Source organism: Hyperolius riggenbachi, chromosome 2 (genome assembly GCF_040937935.1).
Source record: "Hyperolius riggenbachi isolate aHypRig1 chromosome 2, aHypRig1.pri, whole genome shotgun sequence".
In the NCBI taxonomy this organism is placed as follows: Eukaryota; Metazoa; Chordata; class Amphibia; order Anura; family Hyperoliidae; genus Hyperolius; species Hyperolius riggenbachi.
In genome coordinates, this window is record NC_090647.1 from 4,438,316 (window position 1) to 4,455,866 (window position 17,551).

The following is a 17,551-nucleotide window of genomic DNA, read 5'->3' on the forward strand; positions in this document are numbered from 1 at the left end:
GAGGCAGCAGAGATCAGAACACACTGCAGCTAGTTTACTATTAGTACAGGCCCAGAGTAACAGCTTATAATGTACATACTGGAGGTAGCAGAGATCAGCACACACTGCAGCTAGTTTACTATAAGTACAAGCACAGAGTAAAAGCTTATACTGTACATACTGGAGGCAGCAGAGATCAGAACACACTGCAGCTAGCTTACTATCAGTACAGGCACAGAAAAACAGCTTATACTGTGCATACTGGAGGTAGCAGAGATCAGCACACGCTGCAGCTAGTATACTATCAGTACAGGCACAGAGTAACAGCTTATACTGTACATACTGGAGGCAGCAGAGATCAGAACAAACTGAAGCTAGTATACTATCAGTACAGGCACAGAGTAACAGCTTATACTGTACATACTGGAGGTAGCAGAGATCAGCACACACTGCAGCTAGGTTACTATCAGTACAGGCACAGAAAAACAGCTTATACTGTGCATACTGGAGGTAGCAGAGATCAGCACATGCTGCAGCTAGTATACTATCAGTACAGGCACAGAGTAACAGCTTATACTGTACATACTGGAGGCAGCAGAGATCAGCACACACTGCAGCTAGTTTAGTATCAGTACAGGCACAGAGTAACAGCTTATACTGTACATACTGGAGGCAGCAGAGATCAGAAAAAACTGCAGCTAGTTTACTATCAGTACAGGCACAGAGTAACAGCTTATACTGTACATACTGGAGGCAGCAGAGATCAGCACACACTGCAGCTAGTTTACTATCAGTACAGGCACAGAGTAACAGCTTATACTGTACATACTGGGGGCAGCAGAGATCAGCACACACTGCAGCTAGTTTAGTATCAGTACAGGCACAGAGTAACAGCTTATACTGTACATACTGGAGGCAGCAGAGATCAGCACACAGTGCAGCTACTTTACTATCAGTACAGGCACAGAATAATAGCTTATACTGTACATACTGGAGGCAGCAGAGATCAGCACACACTGCAGCTAGTTTACTATCAGTACAGGCACAGAGTAACAGCTTATACTTTACATATTGGAGGCAGCAGAGATCAGAACAAACTGCAGCTAGTTTACTATCAGTACAGGCACAGAGTAACAGCTTATACTGTACATATTGGAGGCAGCAGAGATCAGAACAAACTGCAGCTAGTTTACTATCAGTACAGGCACAGAGTAACAGCTTATACTGTACATACTGGAGGTAGCAGAGATTAGCACACACTGCAGCTAGTTTACTATCAGTACAGGCACAGAGTAACAGCTTATACTGTACATACTGGAGGTAGCAGAGATCAGCACATGCTGCAGCTAGTTTACTATCAGTACATGAGCAGAGTAACAGCTTATAATGTACATACTGGAGGCAGCAGAGATCAGAACAAACTGCAGCTAGTTTACTATCAGTACAGGCACAGAGTAACAGCTTATACTGTACATACTGGAGGCAGCAGAGATCAGCACACACTGCAGCTAGTTTACTATCAGTACAGGCACAGAGTAACAGCTTATACTGTATATACTGGAGGTAGCAGAGATCAGCACACGCTGCAGCTAGTTTACTATCAGTACAGGAGCAGAGTAACAGCTTATACTGTACATACTGGAGGCAGCAGAGATCAGAACAAACTACAGCTAGTTTACTATCAGTACAGGCACAGAGTAACAGCTTATACTGTACATACTGGAGGCAGCAGAGATCAGCACACGCTGCAGCTAGTTTACTATCAGTACAGGCACAGAGTAACAGCTTATACTGTATATATTGGAGGCAGCAGAGATCAGAACAAACTGCAGCTAGTTTACTATCAGTACAGGCACAGAGTAACAGCTTATACTGTACATACTGGAGGCAGCAGAGATCAGAACACACTGCAGCTAGTTTACTATCAGTACAGGCACAGAGTAACAGCTTATACTGTACATACTGGAGGCAGCAGAGATCAGAACACACTGCAGCTAGTTTACTATCAGTACAGGCACAGAGTAACAGCTTATAATGTACATACTGGAGGTAGCAGAGATCAGCACACACTGCAGCTAGTTTACTATAAGTACAAGCACAGAGTAAAAGCTTATACTGTACATACTGGAGGCAGCAGAGATCAGAACACACTGCAGCTAGCTTACTATCAGTACAGGCACAGAGTAACAGCTTATACTGTACATACTGGAGGTAGCGGAGATCAGAACAAACTGCTGCCAGTTTACTATCAGTACAGGCACAGAGTAACAGCTTATACTGTACATACTGGAGGCAGCAGATATCCGCACACACTGCAGCTAGTTTACTATTAGTACAGGCACAGAGTAACAGCTTATACTGTACATACTGGAGGTAGCAGAGATCAGCACACACTGTAGCTAGCTTACTATCAGTACAGGCACAGAGTAACAGCTTATACTGTACATACTGGGGGTAGCAGAGATCAGCACACACTGTAGCTAGTTTACTATCAGTACAGGCACAGAGTAACAGCTTATACTGTACATACTGGAGGCAGCAGAGATCAGCACACACTGCAGCTAGTTTAGTATCAGTACAGGCAAAGAGTAACAGCTTATACTGTACATACTGGAGGCATCAGAGATCAGAACAAACTGCAGCTAGTTTACTATCAGTACAGGCACAGAGTAACAGCTTATACTGTACATACTGGAGGTAGCAGAGATCAGCACACACTGTAGCTAGCTTACTATCAGTACAGGCACAGAGTAACAGCTTATACTGTACATACTGGAGGTAGCAGAGATCAGCACACACTGTAGCTAGTTTAGTATCAGTACAGGCACAGAGTAACAGCTTATACTGTACATACTGGAGGCAGCAGAGATCAGCACACACTGCAGCTAGTTTAGTATCAGTACAGGCACAGAGTAACAGCTTATACTGTACATACTGGAGGCAGCAGAGATCAGAACAAACTGCAGCTAGTTTACTATCAGTACAGGCACAGAGTAACAGCTTATACTGTACATACTGGAGGCAGCAGAGATCAGCACACACTGTAGCTAGCTTACTATCAGTACAGGCACAGAGTAACAGCTTATACTGTACATACTGGAGGCAGCAGAGATCAGCACACACTGCAGCTAGTTTAGTATCAGTACAGGCACAGAGTAACAGCTTATACTGTACATACTGGAGGCAGCAGAGATCAGAACAAACTGCAGCTAGTTTACTATCAGTACAGGCACAGAGTAACAGCTTATACTGTACATACTGGAGGTAGCAGAGATCAGAACAAACTGCAGCTAGTTTACTATCAGTACAGGCACAGAGTAACAACTTATACTGTACATACTGGAGGTAGCAGAGATCAGCACACGCTGCAGCTAGTATACTATCAGTACAGGCACAGAGTAACAGCTTATACTGTACATACTGGAGGCAGCAGAGATCAGAACAAACTGAAGCTAGTATACTATCAGTACAGGCACAGAGTAACAGCTTATACTGTACATACTGGAGGTAGCAGAGATCAGCACACACTGCAGCTAGGTTACTATCAGTACAGGCACAGAAAAACAGCTTATACTGTGCATACTGGAGGTAGCAGAGATCAGCACATGCTGCAGCTAGTATACTATCAGTACAGGCACAGAGTAACAGCTTATACTGTACATACTGGAGGCAGCAGAGATCAGCACACACTGCAGCTAGTTTAGTATCAGTACAGGCACAGAGTAACAGCTTATACTGTACATACTGGAGGCAGCAGAGATCAGAACAAAGTGCAGCTAGTTTACTATCAGTACAGGCACAGAGTAACAGCTTATACTGTACATACTGGAGGTAGCAGAGATCAGCACACACTGCAGCTAGTTTACTATCAGTACAGGCACAGAGTAACAGCTTATACTGTACATAATGGGAGGTAGCAGAGATCAGAACACACTGCAGCTAGTTTAGTATCAGTACAGGCACAGAGAGACAGCTTATACTGTACATACTGGAGGTAGCAGAGATCAGCACACGCTGCAGCTAGTTTACTATCAGTACAGGCACAGAGTAACAGCTTATACTGTACATACTGGAGGCAGCAGAGATCAGCACACACTGCAGCTAGTTTAGTATCAGTACAGGCACAGAGTAACAACTTATACTGTACATACTGGAGGTAGCAGAGATCAGCACACACTGCAGCTAGGTTACTATCAGTACAGGCAGAGAGTAACAGCTTATACTGTGCATACTGGAGGTAGCAGAGATCAGCACACACTGTAGCTAGCTTACTATCAGTACAGGCACAGAGTAACAGCTTATACTGTACATACTGGAGGCAGCAGAGATCAGCACACACTGCAGCTAGTTTACTATCAGTACAGGCACAGAGTAACAGCTTATACTGTACATACTGGGGGCAGCAGAGATCAGCACACACTGCAGCTAGTTTAGTATCAGTACAGGCACAGAGTAACAGCTTATACTGTACATACTGGAGGCAGCAGAGATGAGCACACAGTGCAGCTACTTTACTATCAGTACAGGCACAGAATAATAGCTTATACTGTACATACTGGAGGCAGCAGAGATCAGCACACGCTGCAGCTAGTTTACTATCAGTACAGGCACAGAGTAACAGCTTATACTTTACATATTGGAGGCAGCAGAGATCAGAACAAACTGCAGCTAGTTTACTATCAGTACAGGCACAGAGTAACAGCTTATACTGTACATATTGGAGGCAGCAGAGATCAGAACAAACTGCAGCTAGTTTACTATCAGTACAGGCACAGAGTAACAGCTTATACTGTACATACTGGAGGTAGCAGAGATTAGCACACACTGCAGCTAGTTTACTATCAGTACAGGCACAGAGTAACAGCTTATACTGTACATACTGGAGGTAGCAGAGATCAGCACATGCTGCAGCTAGTTTACTATCAGTACAGGAGCAGAGTAACAGCTTATAATGTACATACTGGAGGCAGCAGAGATCAGAACAAACTGCAGCTAGTTTTCTATCAGTACAGGCACAGAGTAACAGCTTATACTGTACATACTGGAGGCAGCAGAGATCAGCACACACTGCAGCTAGTTTACTATCAGTACAGGCACAGAGTAACAGCTTATACTGTACATACTGGAGGTAGCAGAGATCAGCACACGCTGCAGCTAGTTTACTATCAGTACAGGAGCAGAGTAACAGCTTATACTGTACATACTGGAGGCAGCAGAGATCAGAACAAACTACAGCTAGTTTACTATCAGTACAGGCACAGAGTAACAGCTTATACTGTACATACTGGAGGCAGCAGAGATCAGCACACGCTGCAGCTAGTTTACTATCAGTACAGGCACAGAATAACAGCTTATACTGTATATATTGGAGGCAGCAGAGATCAGAACAAACTGCAGCTAGTTTACTATCAGTACAGGCACAGAATAACAGCTTATACTGTACATATTGGAGGCAGCAGAGATCAGAACAAACTGCAGCTAGTTTACTATCAGTACAGGCACAGAGTAACAGCTTATACTGTACATACTGGAGGCAGCAGAGATCAGCACACACTGCAGCTAGTTTACTATCAGTACAGGCACAGAGTAACAGCTTATACTGTACATATTGGAGGCAGCAGAGATCAGCACATGCTGCAGCTAGTTTACTATCAGTACAGGCACAGAGAGACAGCTTATACTGTACATACTGGAGGCAGCAGAGATCAGAACACACTGCAGCTAGTTTAGTATCAGTACAGGCACAGAGTAACAGCTTATACTGTACATACTGGAGGCAGCAGAGATCAGAACACACTGCAGCTAGTTTACTATTAGTACAGGCCCAGAGTAACAGCTTATAATGTACATACTGGAGGTAGCAGAGATCAGCACACACTGCAGCTAGTTTTCTATAAGTACAAGCACAGAGTAAAAGCTTATACTGTACATACTGGAGGCAGCAGAGATCAGAACACACTGCAGCTAGCTTACTATCAGTACAGGCACAGAGTAACAGCTTATACTGTACATACTGGAGGTAGCGGAGATCAGAACAAACTGCTGCCAGTTTACTATCAGTACAGGCACAGAGTAACAGCCTATACTGTACATACTGGAGGCAGCAGATATCCGCACACACTGCAGCTAGTTTACTATCAGTACAGGCACAGAGTAACAGCTTATACTGTACATACTGGAGGTAGCAGAGATCAGCACACACTGTAGCTAGCTTACTATCAGTACAGGCACAGAGTAACAGCTTATACTGTACATACTGGAGGTAGCAGAGATCAGCACACACTGTAGCTAGTTTACTATCAGTACAGGCACAGAGTAACAGCTTATACTGTACATACTGGAGGCAGCCGAGATCAGAACACACTGCAGCTAGTTTAGTATCAGTACAGGCACAGAGTAACAGCTTATACTGTACATACTGGAGGCAGCAGAGATCAGAACAAACTGCAGCTAGTTTACTATCAGTACAGGCACAGAGTAACAGCTTATACTGTACATACTGGAGGTAGCAGAGATCAGCACACACTGTAGCTAGCTTACTATCAGTACAGGCACAGAGTAACAGCTTATACTGTACATACTGGAGGTAGCAGAGATCAGCACACACTGTAGCTAGCTTACTATCAGTACAGGCACAGAGTAACAGCTTATACTGTACATACTGGAGGCAGCAGAGATCAGCACACACTGCAGCTAGTTTAGTATCAGTACAGGCACAGAGTAACAGCTTATACTGTACATACTGGAGGCAGCAGAGATCAGAACAAACTGCAGCTAGTTTACTATCAGTACAGGCACAGAGTAACAGCTTATACTGTACATACTGGAGGCAGCAGAGATCAGCACACACTGTAGCTAGCTTACTATCAGTACAGGCACAGAGTAACAGCTTATACTGTACATACTGGAGGCAGCAGAGATCAGCACACACTGCAGCTAGTTTAGTATCAGTACAGGCACAGAGTAACAGCTTATACTGTACATACTGGAGGCAGCAGAGATCAGAACAAACTGCAGCTAGTTTACTATCAGTACAGGCACAGAGTAACAGCTTATACTGTACATACTGGAGGTAGCAGAGATCAGAACAAACTGCAGCTAGTTTACTATCAGTACAGGCACAGAGTAACAACTTATACTGTACATACTGGAGGTAGCAGAGATCAGCACACACTGCAGCTAGGTTACTATCAGTACAGGCACAGAAAAACAGCTTATACTGTGCATACTGGAGGTAGCAGAGATCAGCACACGCTGCAGCTAGTATACTATCAGTACAGGCACAGAGTAACAGCTTATACTGTACATACTGGAGGCAGCAGAGATCAGAACAAACTGAAGCTAGTATACTATCAGTACAGGCACAGAGTAACAGCTTATACTGTACATACTGGAGGTAGCAGAGATCAGCACACACTGCAGCTAGGTTACTATCAGTACAGGCACAGAAAAACAGCTTATACTGTGCATACTGGAGGTAGCAGAGATCAGCACATGCTGCAGCTAGTATACTATCAGTACAGGCACAGAGTAACAGCTTATACTGTACATACTGGAGGCAGCAGAGATCAGCACACACTGCAGCTAGTTTAGTATCAGTACAGGCACAGAGTAACAGCTTATACTGTACATACTGGAGGCAGCAGAGATCAGAACAAACTGCAGCTAGTTTACTATCAGTACAGGCACAGAGTAACAGCTTATACTGTACATACTGGAGGTAGCAGAGATCAGCACACACTGCAGCTAGTTTACTATCAGTACAGGCACAGAGTAACAGCTTATACTGTACATAATGGGAGGTAGCAGAGATCAGAACACACTGCAGCTAGTTTAGTATCAGTACAGGCACAGAGAGACAGCTTATACTGTACATACTGGAGGTAGCAGAGATCAGCACACGCTGCAGCTAGTTTACTATCAGTACAGGCACAGAGTAACAGCTTATACTGTACATACTGGAGGCAGCAGAGATCAGCACACACTGCAGCTAGTTTAGTATCAGTACAGGCACAGAGTAACAACTCATACTGTACATACTGGAGGTAGCAGAGATCAGCACACACTGCAGCTAGGTTACTATCAGTACAGGCAGAGAGTAACAGCTTATACTGTGCATACTGGAGGTAGCAGAGATCAGCACACACTGTAGCTAGCTTACTATCAGTACAGGCACAGAGTAACAGCTTATACTGTACATACTGGAGGCAGCAGAGATCAGCACACACTGCAGCTAGTTTACTATCAGTACAGGCACAGAGTAACAGCTTATACTGTACATACTGGGGGCAGCAGAGATCAGCACACACTGCAGCTAGTTTAGTATCAGTACAGGCACAGAGTAACAGCTTATACTGTACATACTGGAGGCAGCAGAGATCAGCACACAGTGCAGCTACTTTACTATCAGTACAGGCACAGAGTAACAGCTTATACTGTACATACTGGAGGCAGCAGAGATCAGCACACGCTGCAGCTAGTTTACTATCAGTACAGGCACAGAGTAACAGCTTATACTTTACATATTGGAGGCAGCAGAGATCAGAACAAACTGCAGCTAGTTTACTATCAGTACAGGCACAGAGTAACAGCTTATACTGTACATATTGGAGGCAGCAGAGATCAGAACAAACTGCAGCTAGTTTACTATCAGTACAGGCACAGAGTAACAGCTTATACTGTACATACTGGAGGTAGCAGAGATTAGCACACACTGCAGCTAGTTTACTATCAGTACAGGCACAGAGTAACAGCTTATACTGTACATACTGGAGGTAGCAGAGATCAGCACATGCTGCAGCTAGTTTACTATCAGTACAGGAGCAGAGTAACAGCTTATAATGTACATACTGGAGGCAGCAGAGATCAGAACAAACTGCAGCTAGTTTACTATCAGTACAGGCACAGAGTAACAGCTTATACTGTACATACTGGAGGCAGCAGAGATCAGCACACACTGCAGCTAGTTTAGTATCAGTACAGGCACAGAGTAACAGCTTATACTGTACATACTGGGGGTAGCAGAGATCAGCACACGCTGCAGCTAGTTTACTATCAGTACAGGCACAGAGTAACAGCTTATACTGTACATACTGGAGGCAGCAGAGATCAGCACACACCGCAGCTAGTTTACTATCAGTACAGGCACAGAGTAACAGCTTATACTGTACATACTGGAGGCAGCAGAGATCAGAACAAACTGCAGCTAGTTTACTATCAGTACAGGCACAGAGTAACAACTTATACTGTACATACTGGAGGAAGCAGAGATCAGAACAAATTGCAGCTAGTTTACTATCAGTACAGGCACAGAGTAACAGCTTATACTGTACATACTGGAGGCAGCAGAGATCAGAACAAACTGCAGCTAGTTTACTATTAGTACAGGCACAGAGTAACAACTTATACTGTACATACTGGAGGAAGCAGAGATCAGAACAAATTGCAGCTAGTTTACTATCAGTACAGGCACAGAGTAACAGCTTATACTGTACATACTGGAGGCAGCAGAGATCAGAACACGCTGCAGCTAGTTTACTATCAGTACAGGCCCAGAGTAACAGCTTATACTGTACATACTGGAGGCAGCAGAGATCAGCACACACTGCAGCTAGTTTACTATCAGTACAGGCACAGAGTAACAGCTTATACTGTACATACTGGAGGTAGCAGAGAGCAGCACACACTGCAGCTAGGTTACTATCAGTACAGGCACAGAGTAACAGCTTATACTGTACATACTGGAGGCAGCAGAGATCAGCACACGCTGCAGCTAGTTTACTATCAGTACAGGCCCAGAGTAACAGCTTATACTGTACATACTGGAGGCAGCAGAGATCAGCACACGCTTCAGCTAGTTTACTATCAGTACAGGCACAGAGTAACAGCTTATACTGTACATACTGGAGGTAGTAGAGATCAGCACACACTGTAGCTAGTTTACTATCAGTACAGGCACAGAGTAACAGCTTATACTGTACATACTGGAGGTAGCAGAGATCAGCACACGCTGCAGCTAGTTTACTATCAGTACAGGAGCAGAGTAACAGCTTATAATGTACATACTGGAGGCAGCAGAGATCAGAACAAACTGCAGCTAGTTTACTATCAGTACAGGCACAGAGTAACAGCTTATACTGTACATATTGGAGTCAGCAGAGATCAGCACATGCTGCAGCTAGTTTACTATTAGTACAGGCACAGAGAGACAGCTTATACTGTACATACTGGAGGCAGCAGAGATCAGAACACACTGCAGCTAGTTTAGTATCAGTACAGGCACAGAGTAACAGCTTATACTGTACATACTGGGGGCCGCAGAGATCAGTACACACTGCAGCTAGTTTACTATCAGTACAGGCACAGAGTAACGGCTTATACTGTACATACTGGAGGCAGCAGAGATCAGCACACGCTGCAGCTAGTTTAATATTAGTACAGGCCCAGAGTAACAGCTTATAATGTACATACTGGAGGTAGCAGAGATCAGCATACGCTGCAGCTAGTTTACTATCAGTACAGGCACAGAGTAACAGCTTATACTGTACATACTGGAGGTAGCAGAGATCAGCACACACTGCAGCTAGTTTACTATCAGTACAGGCACAGAGTAACAGCTTATACAGTACATACTGGAGGCAGCAGAGATCAGCACACGCTGCAGCTAGTTTAATATTAGTACAGGCCCAGAGTAACAGCTTATAATGTACATACTGGAGGTAGCAGAGATCAGCATACACGGCAGCTAGTTTACTATCAGTACAGGCACAGAGTAACAGCTTATACTGTACATACTGGAGGTAGCAGAGATCAGCACACACTGCAGCTAGTTTACTATCAGTACAGGCACAGAGTAACAGCTTATACTGTACATACTGGAGGCAGCAGAGATCAGCACACACTGCAGCTAGTTTACTATCAGTACAGGCACAGAGTAACAGCTTATACTGTACATATTGGAGGCAGCAGAGATCAGCACACGCTGCAGCTAGTTTACTATCAGTACAGGCACAGAGTAACAGCTTATACTGTACATATTGGAGGCAGCAGAGATCAGCACATGCTGCAGCTAGTTTACTATCAGTACAGGCACAGAGAGACAGCTTATACTGTACATACTGGAGGCAGCAGATATCAGAACACACTGCAGCTAGTTTAGTATCAGTACAGGCACAGAGTAACAGCTTATATTGTACATACTGGAGGCAGCAGAGATCAGCACATACTGCAGCTAGTTTACTATCAGTACAGGCACAGAGTAACAGCTTGTACTGTACATATTGGAGGCAGCAGAGATCAGCACATGCTGCAGCTAGTTTACTATCAGTACAGGCACAGAGAGAAAGCTTATACTGTACATATTGGAGGCAGCAGAGATCAGCACATGCTGCAGCTAGTTTACTATCAGTACAGGCACAGAGTAACAGCTTATACTGTACATTTTGGAGGCAGCAGAGATCAGCACATGCTGCAGCTAGTTTACTATCAGTACAGGCACAGAGTAACAGCTTATACTGTACACACTGGAGGCAGCAGAGATCAGTACACACTGCAGCTAGTTTACTATCAGTGCAGGCACAGAGTAACAGCTTATATTGTACATATTGGAGGCAGCAGAGATCAGCACATGCTGCAGCTAGTTTACTATCAGTACAGGCACAGAGTAACAGCTTATACTGTACATATTGGAGGCAGCAGAGATCAGCACATGCTGCAGCTAGTTTACTATCAGTACAGGCACAGAGTAACAGCTTATACTGTACATACTGGAGGTAGCAGAGATCAGCACACACTGCAGCTAGTTTACTATCAGTACAGGCACAGAGTAACAGCTTATACAGTACATACTGGAGGCAGCAGAGATCAGTACAAGTTGCAGATAGATAGTTGGGGTGCCTGGAGGGGACACTCACCGATGATGCGGTAGTGGAGGAGGCCGTTGCTGCCGGTATCGGGGTCCCAGGCTCGCAGCACACACACCGTTAGGGGCTCCTGGTTCTCAGGGACCTCCAGGAAGATGTTGTCAGTGTGGAATCTGGGAGGGTTGTCATTGTCGTCCTGGATGGTGATGTGTATGGTGGCCTCGGACACTCGTGGGGGAGACGCCCCGTCCCGGGCATACACTATAACACACAGAGCAGGGGGTCAGCAGGATCTCAGGGGGTCTGACATGGTGGGCATCTCTCCAGGACTCACCTGTTAGTTTGTACGCCTCCTTTGCTTCGCGGTCAAACGGTAGTTTAGTGGTGAGAACGCCAGTTTCTGAATCCAGAGAGAACTCGTCCCCAGTGATCCCTCCGTAAGTCACCTTTCCCCCGGTGCCTGAAACATGAGAGAGAGAGAGGGCGGGCTCAGCAAGAGCGTCACAGAGGAGGCCTGATCACATGTGAGGAGACTATACACTGCATATATCAGCCAGCAGGGGGCGCTGTCATCACACAGGGGAGGCCTGATCACATGTGAGGAGTGTATACACTGCATATATCAGCCAGCAGGGGGCGCTGTCATCACAGAGAGGAGGCCTGATCACATGTGAGGAGTGTATACACTGTATATATCAGCCAGCAGGGGGAGCTGTCATCACACAGGGGAGGCCTGATCACATGTGAGGAATCTATACACTGCATATATCAGCCAGCAGGGGGCGCTGTCATCACAGAGAGGAGGCCTGATCACATGTGAGGAGTGTATACACTGTATATATCAGCCAGCAGGGGGAGCTGTCATCACACAGGGGAGGCCTGATCACATGTGAGGAATCTATACACTGCATATATCAGCCAGCAGAGGGTGCTGTCATCACACAGAGGAGGCATGATCACATGTGAGGAGTCTATACACTGCATATATCAGCCAGCAGGGGGAGCTGTCATCACACAGAGGAGGCCTGATCACATGTTAGGAGTCTATACACTGCATATATCAGACGGCAGGGGGCGATGTCATCACACAGAGGAGGCCTGATCACATGTGAGGAGTGTATACACTGCATATATCAGCCAGCAGGGGGCGGTGTCATCACACAGAGGAGGCCTGATCACATGTGAGGAGTCCATACACTGCATATATCAGCAGGCAGGGGGCGCTGTCATCACACAGAGGAGGCCTGACCACATGTGAGGAATCTATACACTGCATACATCAGCCAGCAGGGGGCGCTGTCATCACACAGAGGAGGCCTGATCACATGTGAGGAGTGTATACACTGCATATATCAGCCAGCAGGGGGTGTTGTCATCACACAGGGGAGGCCTGATGACATGTGAGGAGTGTATACACTGCATATATCAGCCAGCAGGGGGCGCTGTCATCACACAGGGGAGGCCTGATCACATGTGAGGAGTCTATACACTGCATATATCAGCCAGCAGGGGGCGCTGTCATCACACAGGGGAGGCCTGATCACATGTGAGAAGTCTATACACTGCATATATCAGCCAGCAGGGGGCGCTGTCATCACACAGGGGAGGCCTAATCACATGTGAGGAGTGTATACACTGCATATATCAGCCAGCAGGGGGCGCTGTCATCACACAGAGGAGGCCTGATCACATGTGAGGAGTCCATACACTGCATATATCAGCCAGCAGGGGGCGCTGTCATCACACAGAGGAGGCCTGATCACATGTGAGGAGTGTATACACTGCATATATCAGCCAGCAGGGGGCGCTGTCATCACACAGAGGAGGCCTGAGCACATGTGAGGAGTGTATACACTGCATATATCAGCCTGCAGGGGGCGCTGTCATCACACAGAGGAGGCCTGATCACATGTGAGGAGTGTATACACGGCATATATCAGCCAGCAGGGGGCGCTGTCATCACACAGAGGAGGCCTGCTCACATGTGAGGAGTGTATACACTGCATATATCAGCCAGCAGGGGTGCTGTCATCACACAGGGGAGGCCTGATCACATGTGAGGAGTCCATACACTGCATATATCAGCCAGCAGGGGGCGCTGTCATCACACAGAGGAGGCCTGATCACATGTGAGGAGTCCATACACTGCATATATCAGCCAGCAGAGGGGCGCTGTCATCACACAGGGGAGGCCTGATCACATGTGAGGAGTCCATACACTGCATATATCAGCCAGCAGGGGGCGATGTCATCACACAGAGGAGGCCTGATCACATGTGAGGAGTGTATACACCGCATATATCAGCCAGCAGGGGGCGCTGTCATCACACAGAGGAGGCCTGATCACATGTGAGGAGTGTATACACTGCATATATCAGCCAGCAGGGGGCGCTGTCATCACACAGGGGAGGCCTGATCACATGTGAGGAGTCTATACACTGCATATATCAGCCAGCAGGGGGCGCTGTCATCACACAGGGGAGGCCTGATCACATGTGAGGAGTGTATACACTGCATGTATCAGCCAGCAGGGGGCGCTGTCATCACACAGGGGAGGCCTGATCACATGTGAGGAGTGTATACACTGCATATATCAGCCAGCAGGGGGAGCTGTCATCACACAGAGGAGGCCTGATCACATGTGAGAAGTCTATACACTGCATATATCAGCCTGCAGGGGGCGCTGTCATCACACAGAGGAGGCCTGATCACATGTGAGGGAGGGGTCTATACACTGCATATATCAGCCAGCAGGGGGCGCTGTCATCACACAGAGGAGGCCTGATCACATGTGAGGAGTCTATACACTGCATATATCAGCCAGCAGGGGGAGCTGTCATCACACAGGGGAGGCCTGATCACATGTGAGGAGTCTATACACTGCATATATCAGCCAGCAGGGGGAGCTGTCATCACACAGAGGAGGCCTGATCACATGTTAGGAGTCTATACACTGCATATATCAGCCGGCAGGGGGCGATGTCATCACACAGAGGAGGCCTGATCACATGTGAGGAGTGTATACACTGCATATATCAGCCAGCAGGGGGCGGTGTCATCACACAGAGGAGGCCTGATCACATGTGAGGAGTCCATACACTGCATATATCAGCAGGCAGGGGGCGCTGTCATCACACAGAGGAGGCCTGACCACATGTGAGGAATCTATACACTGCATACATCAGCCAGCAGGGGGCGCTGTCATCACACAGAGGAGGCCTGATCACATGTGAGGAGTGTATACACTGCATATATCAGCCAGCAGGGGGTGTTGTCATCACACAGGGGAGGCCTGATGACATGTGAGGAGTGTATACACTGCATATATCAGCAGGCAGGGGGCGCTGTCATCACACAGGGGAGGCCTGATCACATGTGAGGAGTCTATACACTGCATATATCAGCCAGCAGGGGGCGCTGTCATCACACAGGGGAGGCCTGATCACATGTGAGAAGTCTATACACTGCATATATCAGCCAGCAGGGGGCGCTGTCATCACACAGGGGAGGCCTGATCACATGTGAGGAGTGTATACACTGCATATATCAGCCAGCAGGGGGCGCTGTCATCACACAGAGGAGGCCTGATCACATGTGAGGAGTCCATACACTGCATATATCAGCCAGCAGGGGGCGCTGTCATCACACAGAGGAGGCCTGATCACATGTGAGGAGTGTATACACTGCATATATCAGCCAGCAGGGGGCGCTGTCATCACACAGAGGAGGCCTGAGCACATGTGAGGAGTGTATACACTGCATATATCAGCCTGCAGGGGGCGCTGTCATCACACAGAGGAGGCCTGATCACATGTGAGGAGTGTATACACGGCATATATCAGCCAGCAGGGGGCGCTGTCATCACACAGAGGAGGCCTGCTCACATGTGAGGAGTGTATACACTGCATATATCAGCCAGCAGGGGTGCTGTCATCACACAGGGGAGGCCTGATCACATGTGAGGAGTCTATACACTGCATATATCAGCCAGCAGGGGGCGCTGTCATCACACAGAGGAGGCCTGATCACATGTGAGGAGTCCATACACTGCATATATCAGCCAGCAGGGGGCGCTGTCATCACACAGAGGAGGCCTGATCACATGTGAGGAGTCCATACACTGCATATATCAGCCAGCAGAGGGGCGCTGTCATCACACAGGGGAGGCCTGATCACATGTGAGGAGTCCATACACTGCATATATCAGCCAGCAGGGGGCGATGTCATCACACAGAGGAGGCCTGATCACATGTGAGGAGTGTATACACCGCATATATCAGCCAGCAGGGGGCGCTGTCATCACACAGAGGAGGCCTGATCACATGTGAGGAGTGTATACACTGCATATATCAGCCAGCAGGGGGCGCTGTCATCACACAGGGGAGGCCTGATCACATGTGAGGAGTGTATACACTGCATATATCAGCCAGCAGGTGGCGATGTCATCACACAGAGGAGGCCTGATCACATGTGAGGAGTGTATACACTGCATATATCAGCCCGCAGGGGGCGCTGTCATCACACAGGGGAGGCCTGATCACATGTGAGGAGTCTATACACTGCATATATCAGCCAGCAGGGGGCGCTGTCATCACACAGGGAAGGCCTGATCACATGTGAGGAGTGTATACACTGCATGTATCAGCCAGCAGGGGGCGCTGTCATCACACAGGGGAGGCCTGATCACATGTTAGGAGTCTATACACTGCATATATCAGCCAGCAGGGGGCGCTGTCATCACACAGGGGAGGCCTGATCACATGTGAGGAGTGTATACACTGCATATATCAGCCAGCAGGGGGAGCTGTCATCACACAGAGGAGGCCTGATCACATGTGAGAAGTCTATACACTGCATATATCAGCCTGCAGGGGGCGCTGTCATCACACAGAGGAGGCCTGATCACATGTGAGGGAGGGGTCTATACACTGCATATATCAGCCAGCAGGGGGCGCTGTCATCACACAGAGGAGGCCTGATCACATGTGAGGAGTCTATACACTGCATATATCAGCCAGCAGGGGGCGCTGTCATCACACAGGGGAGGCCTGATCACATGTGAGGAGTCTATACACTGCATATATCAGCCAGCAGGGGGAGCTGTCATCACACAGGGGAGGCCTGATCACATGTGAGGAGTCTATACACTGCATATATCAGCCAGCAGGGGGCACTGTCATCACACAGAGGAGGCCTGATCACATGTGAGGAGTGTATACACTGCATATATCAGCCAGCAGGGGGCGCTGTCATCACACAGAGGAGGCCTGATCACATGTGAGGAGTCCATACACTGCATATATCAGCCAGCAGGGGGCGCTGTCATCACACAGAGGAGGCCTGATCACATGTGAGGAGAGTATACACTGCATATATCAGCCAGCAGGGGGCGCTGTCATCACACAGGGGAGGCCTGATCACATGTGAGGAGACTATACACTGCATATATCAGCCTGCAGGGGGCGCTGTCATCACACAGAGGAGGCCTGATCACATGTGAGGAGTCCATATACTGCATATATCAGCCAGCAGGGGGCGATGTCATCACACAGGGGAGGCCTGATCACATGTGAGGAGTGTATACACTGCATATATCAGCCAGCAGGGGGCGCTGTCATCACACAGGGGAGGCCTGATCACATGTGAGGAGTGTATACACTGCATATATCAGCCAGCAGGGGGCGCTGTCATCACACAGGGGAGGCCTGATC

At 47.5% G+C, this 17,551-nt stretch overlaps 1 protein-coding gene across 1 annotated transcript in view; it reads right to left on the bottom strand.

Annotated features, from left to right (window-relative positions):
- Positions 1–17,551, bottom strand: part of DCHS1 (dachsous cadherin-related 1) — a 215,306-nt gene that overhangs the window by 56,291 nt on the left and 141,464 nt on the right. Inside the window, exons 12-13 of the mRNA XM_068266467.1 lie at positions 12,175–12,300; positions 11,892–12,101 (exon numbers count right to left, since the gene is read on the bottom strand). Coding sequence (XP_068122568.1) covers positions 11,892–12,101; positions 12,175–12,300 — 336 coding nt within the window. The remainder of the gene's footprint in view (positions 1–11,891; positions 12,102–12,174; positions 12,301–17,551) is intronic.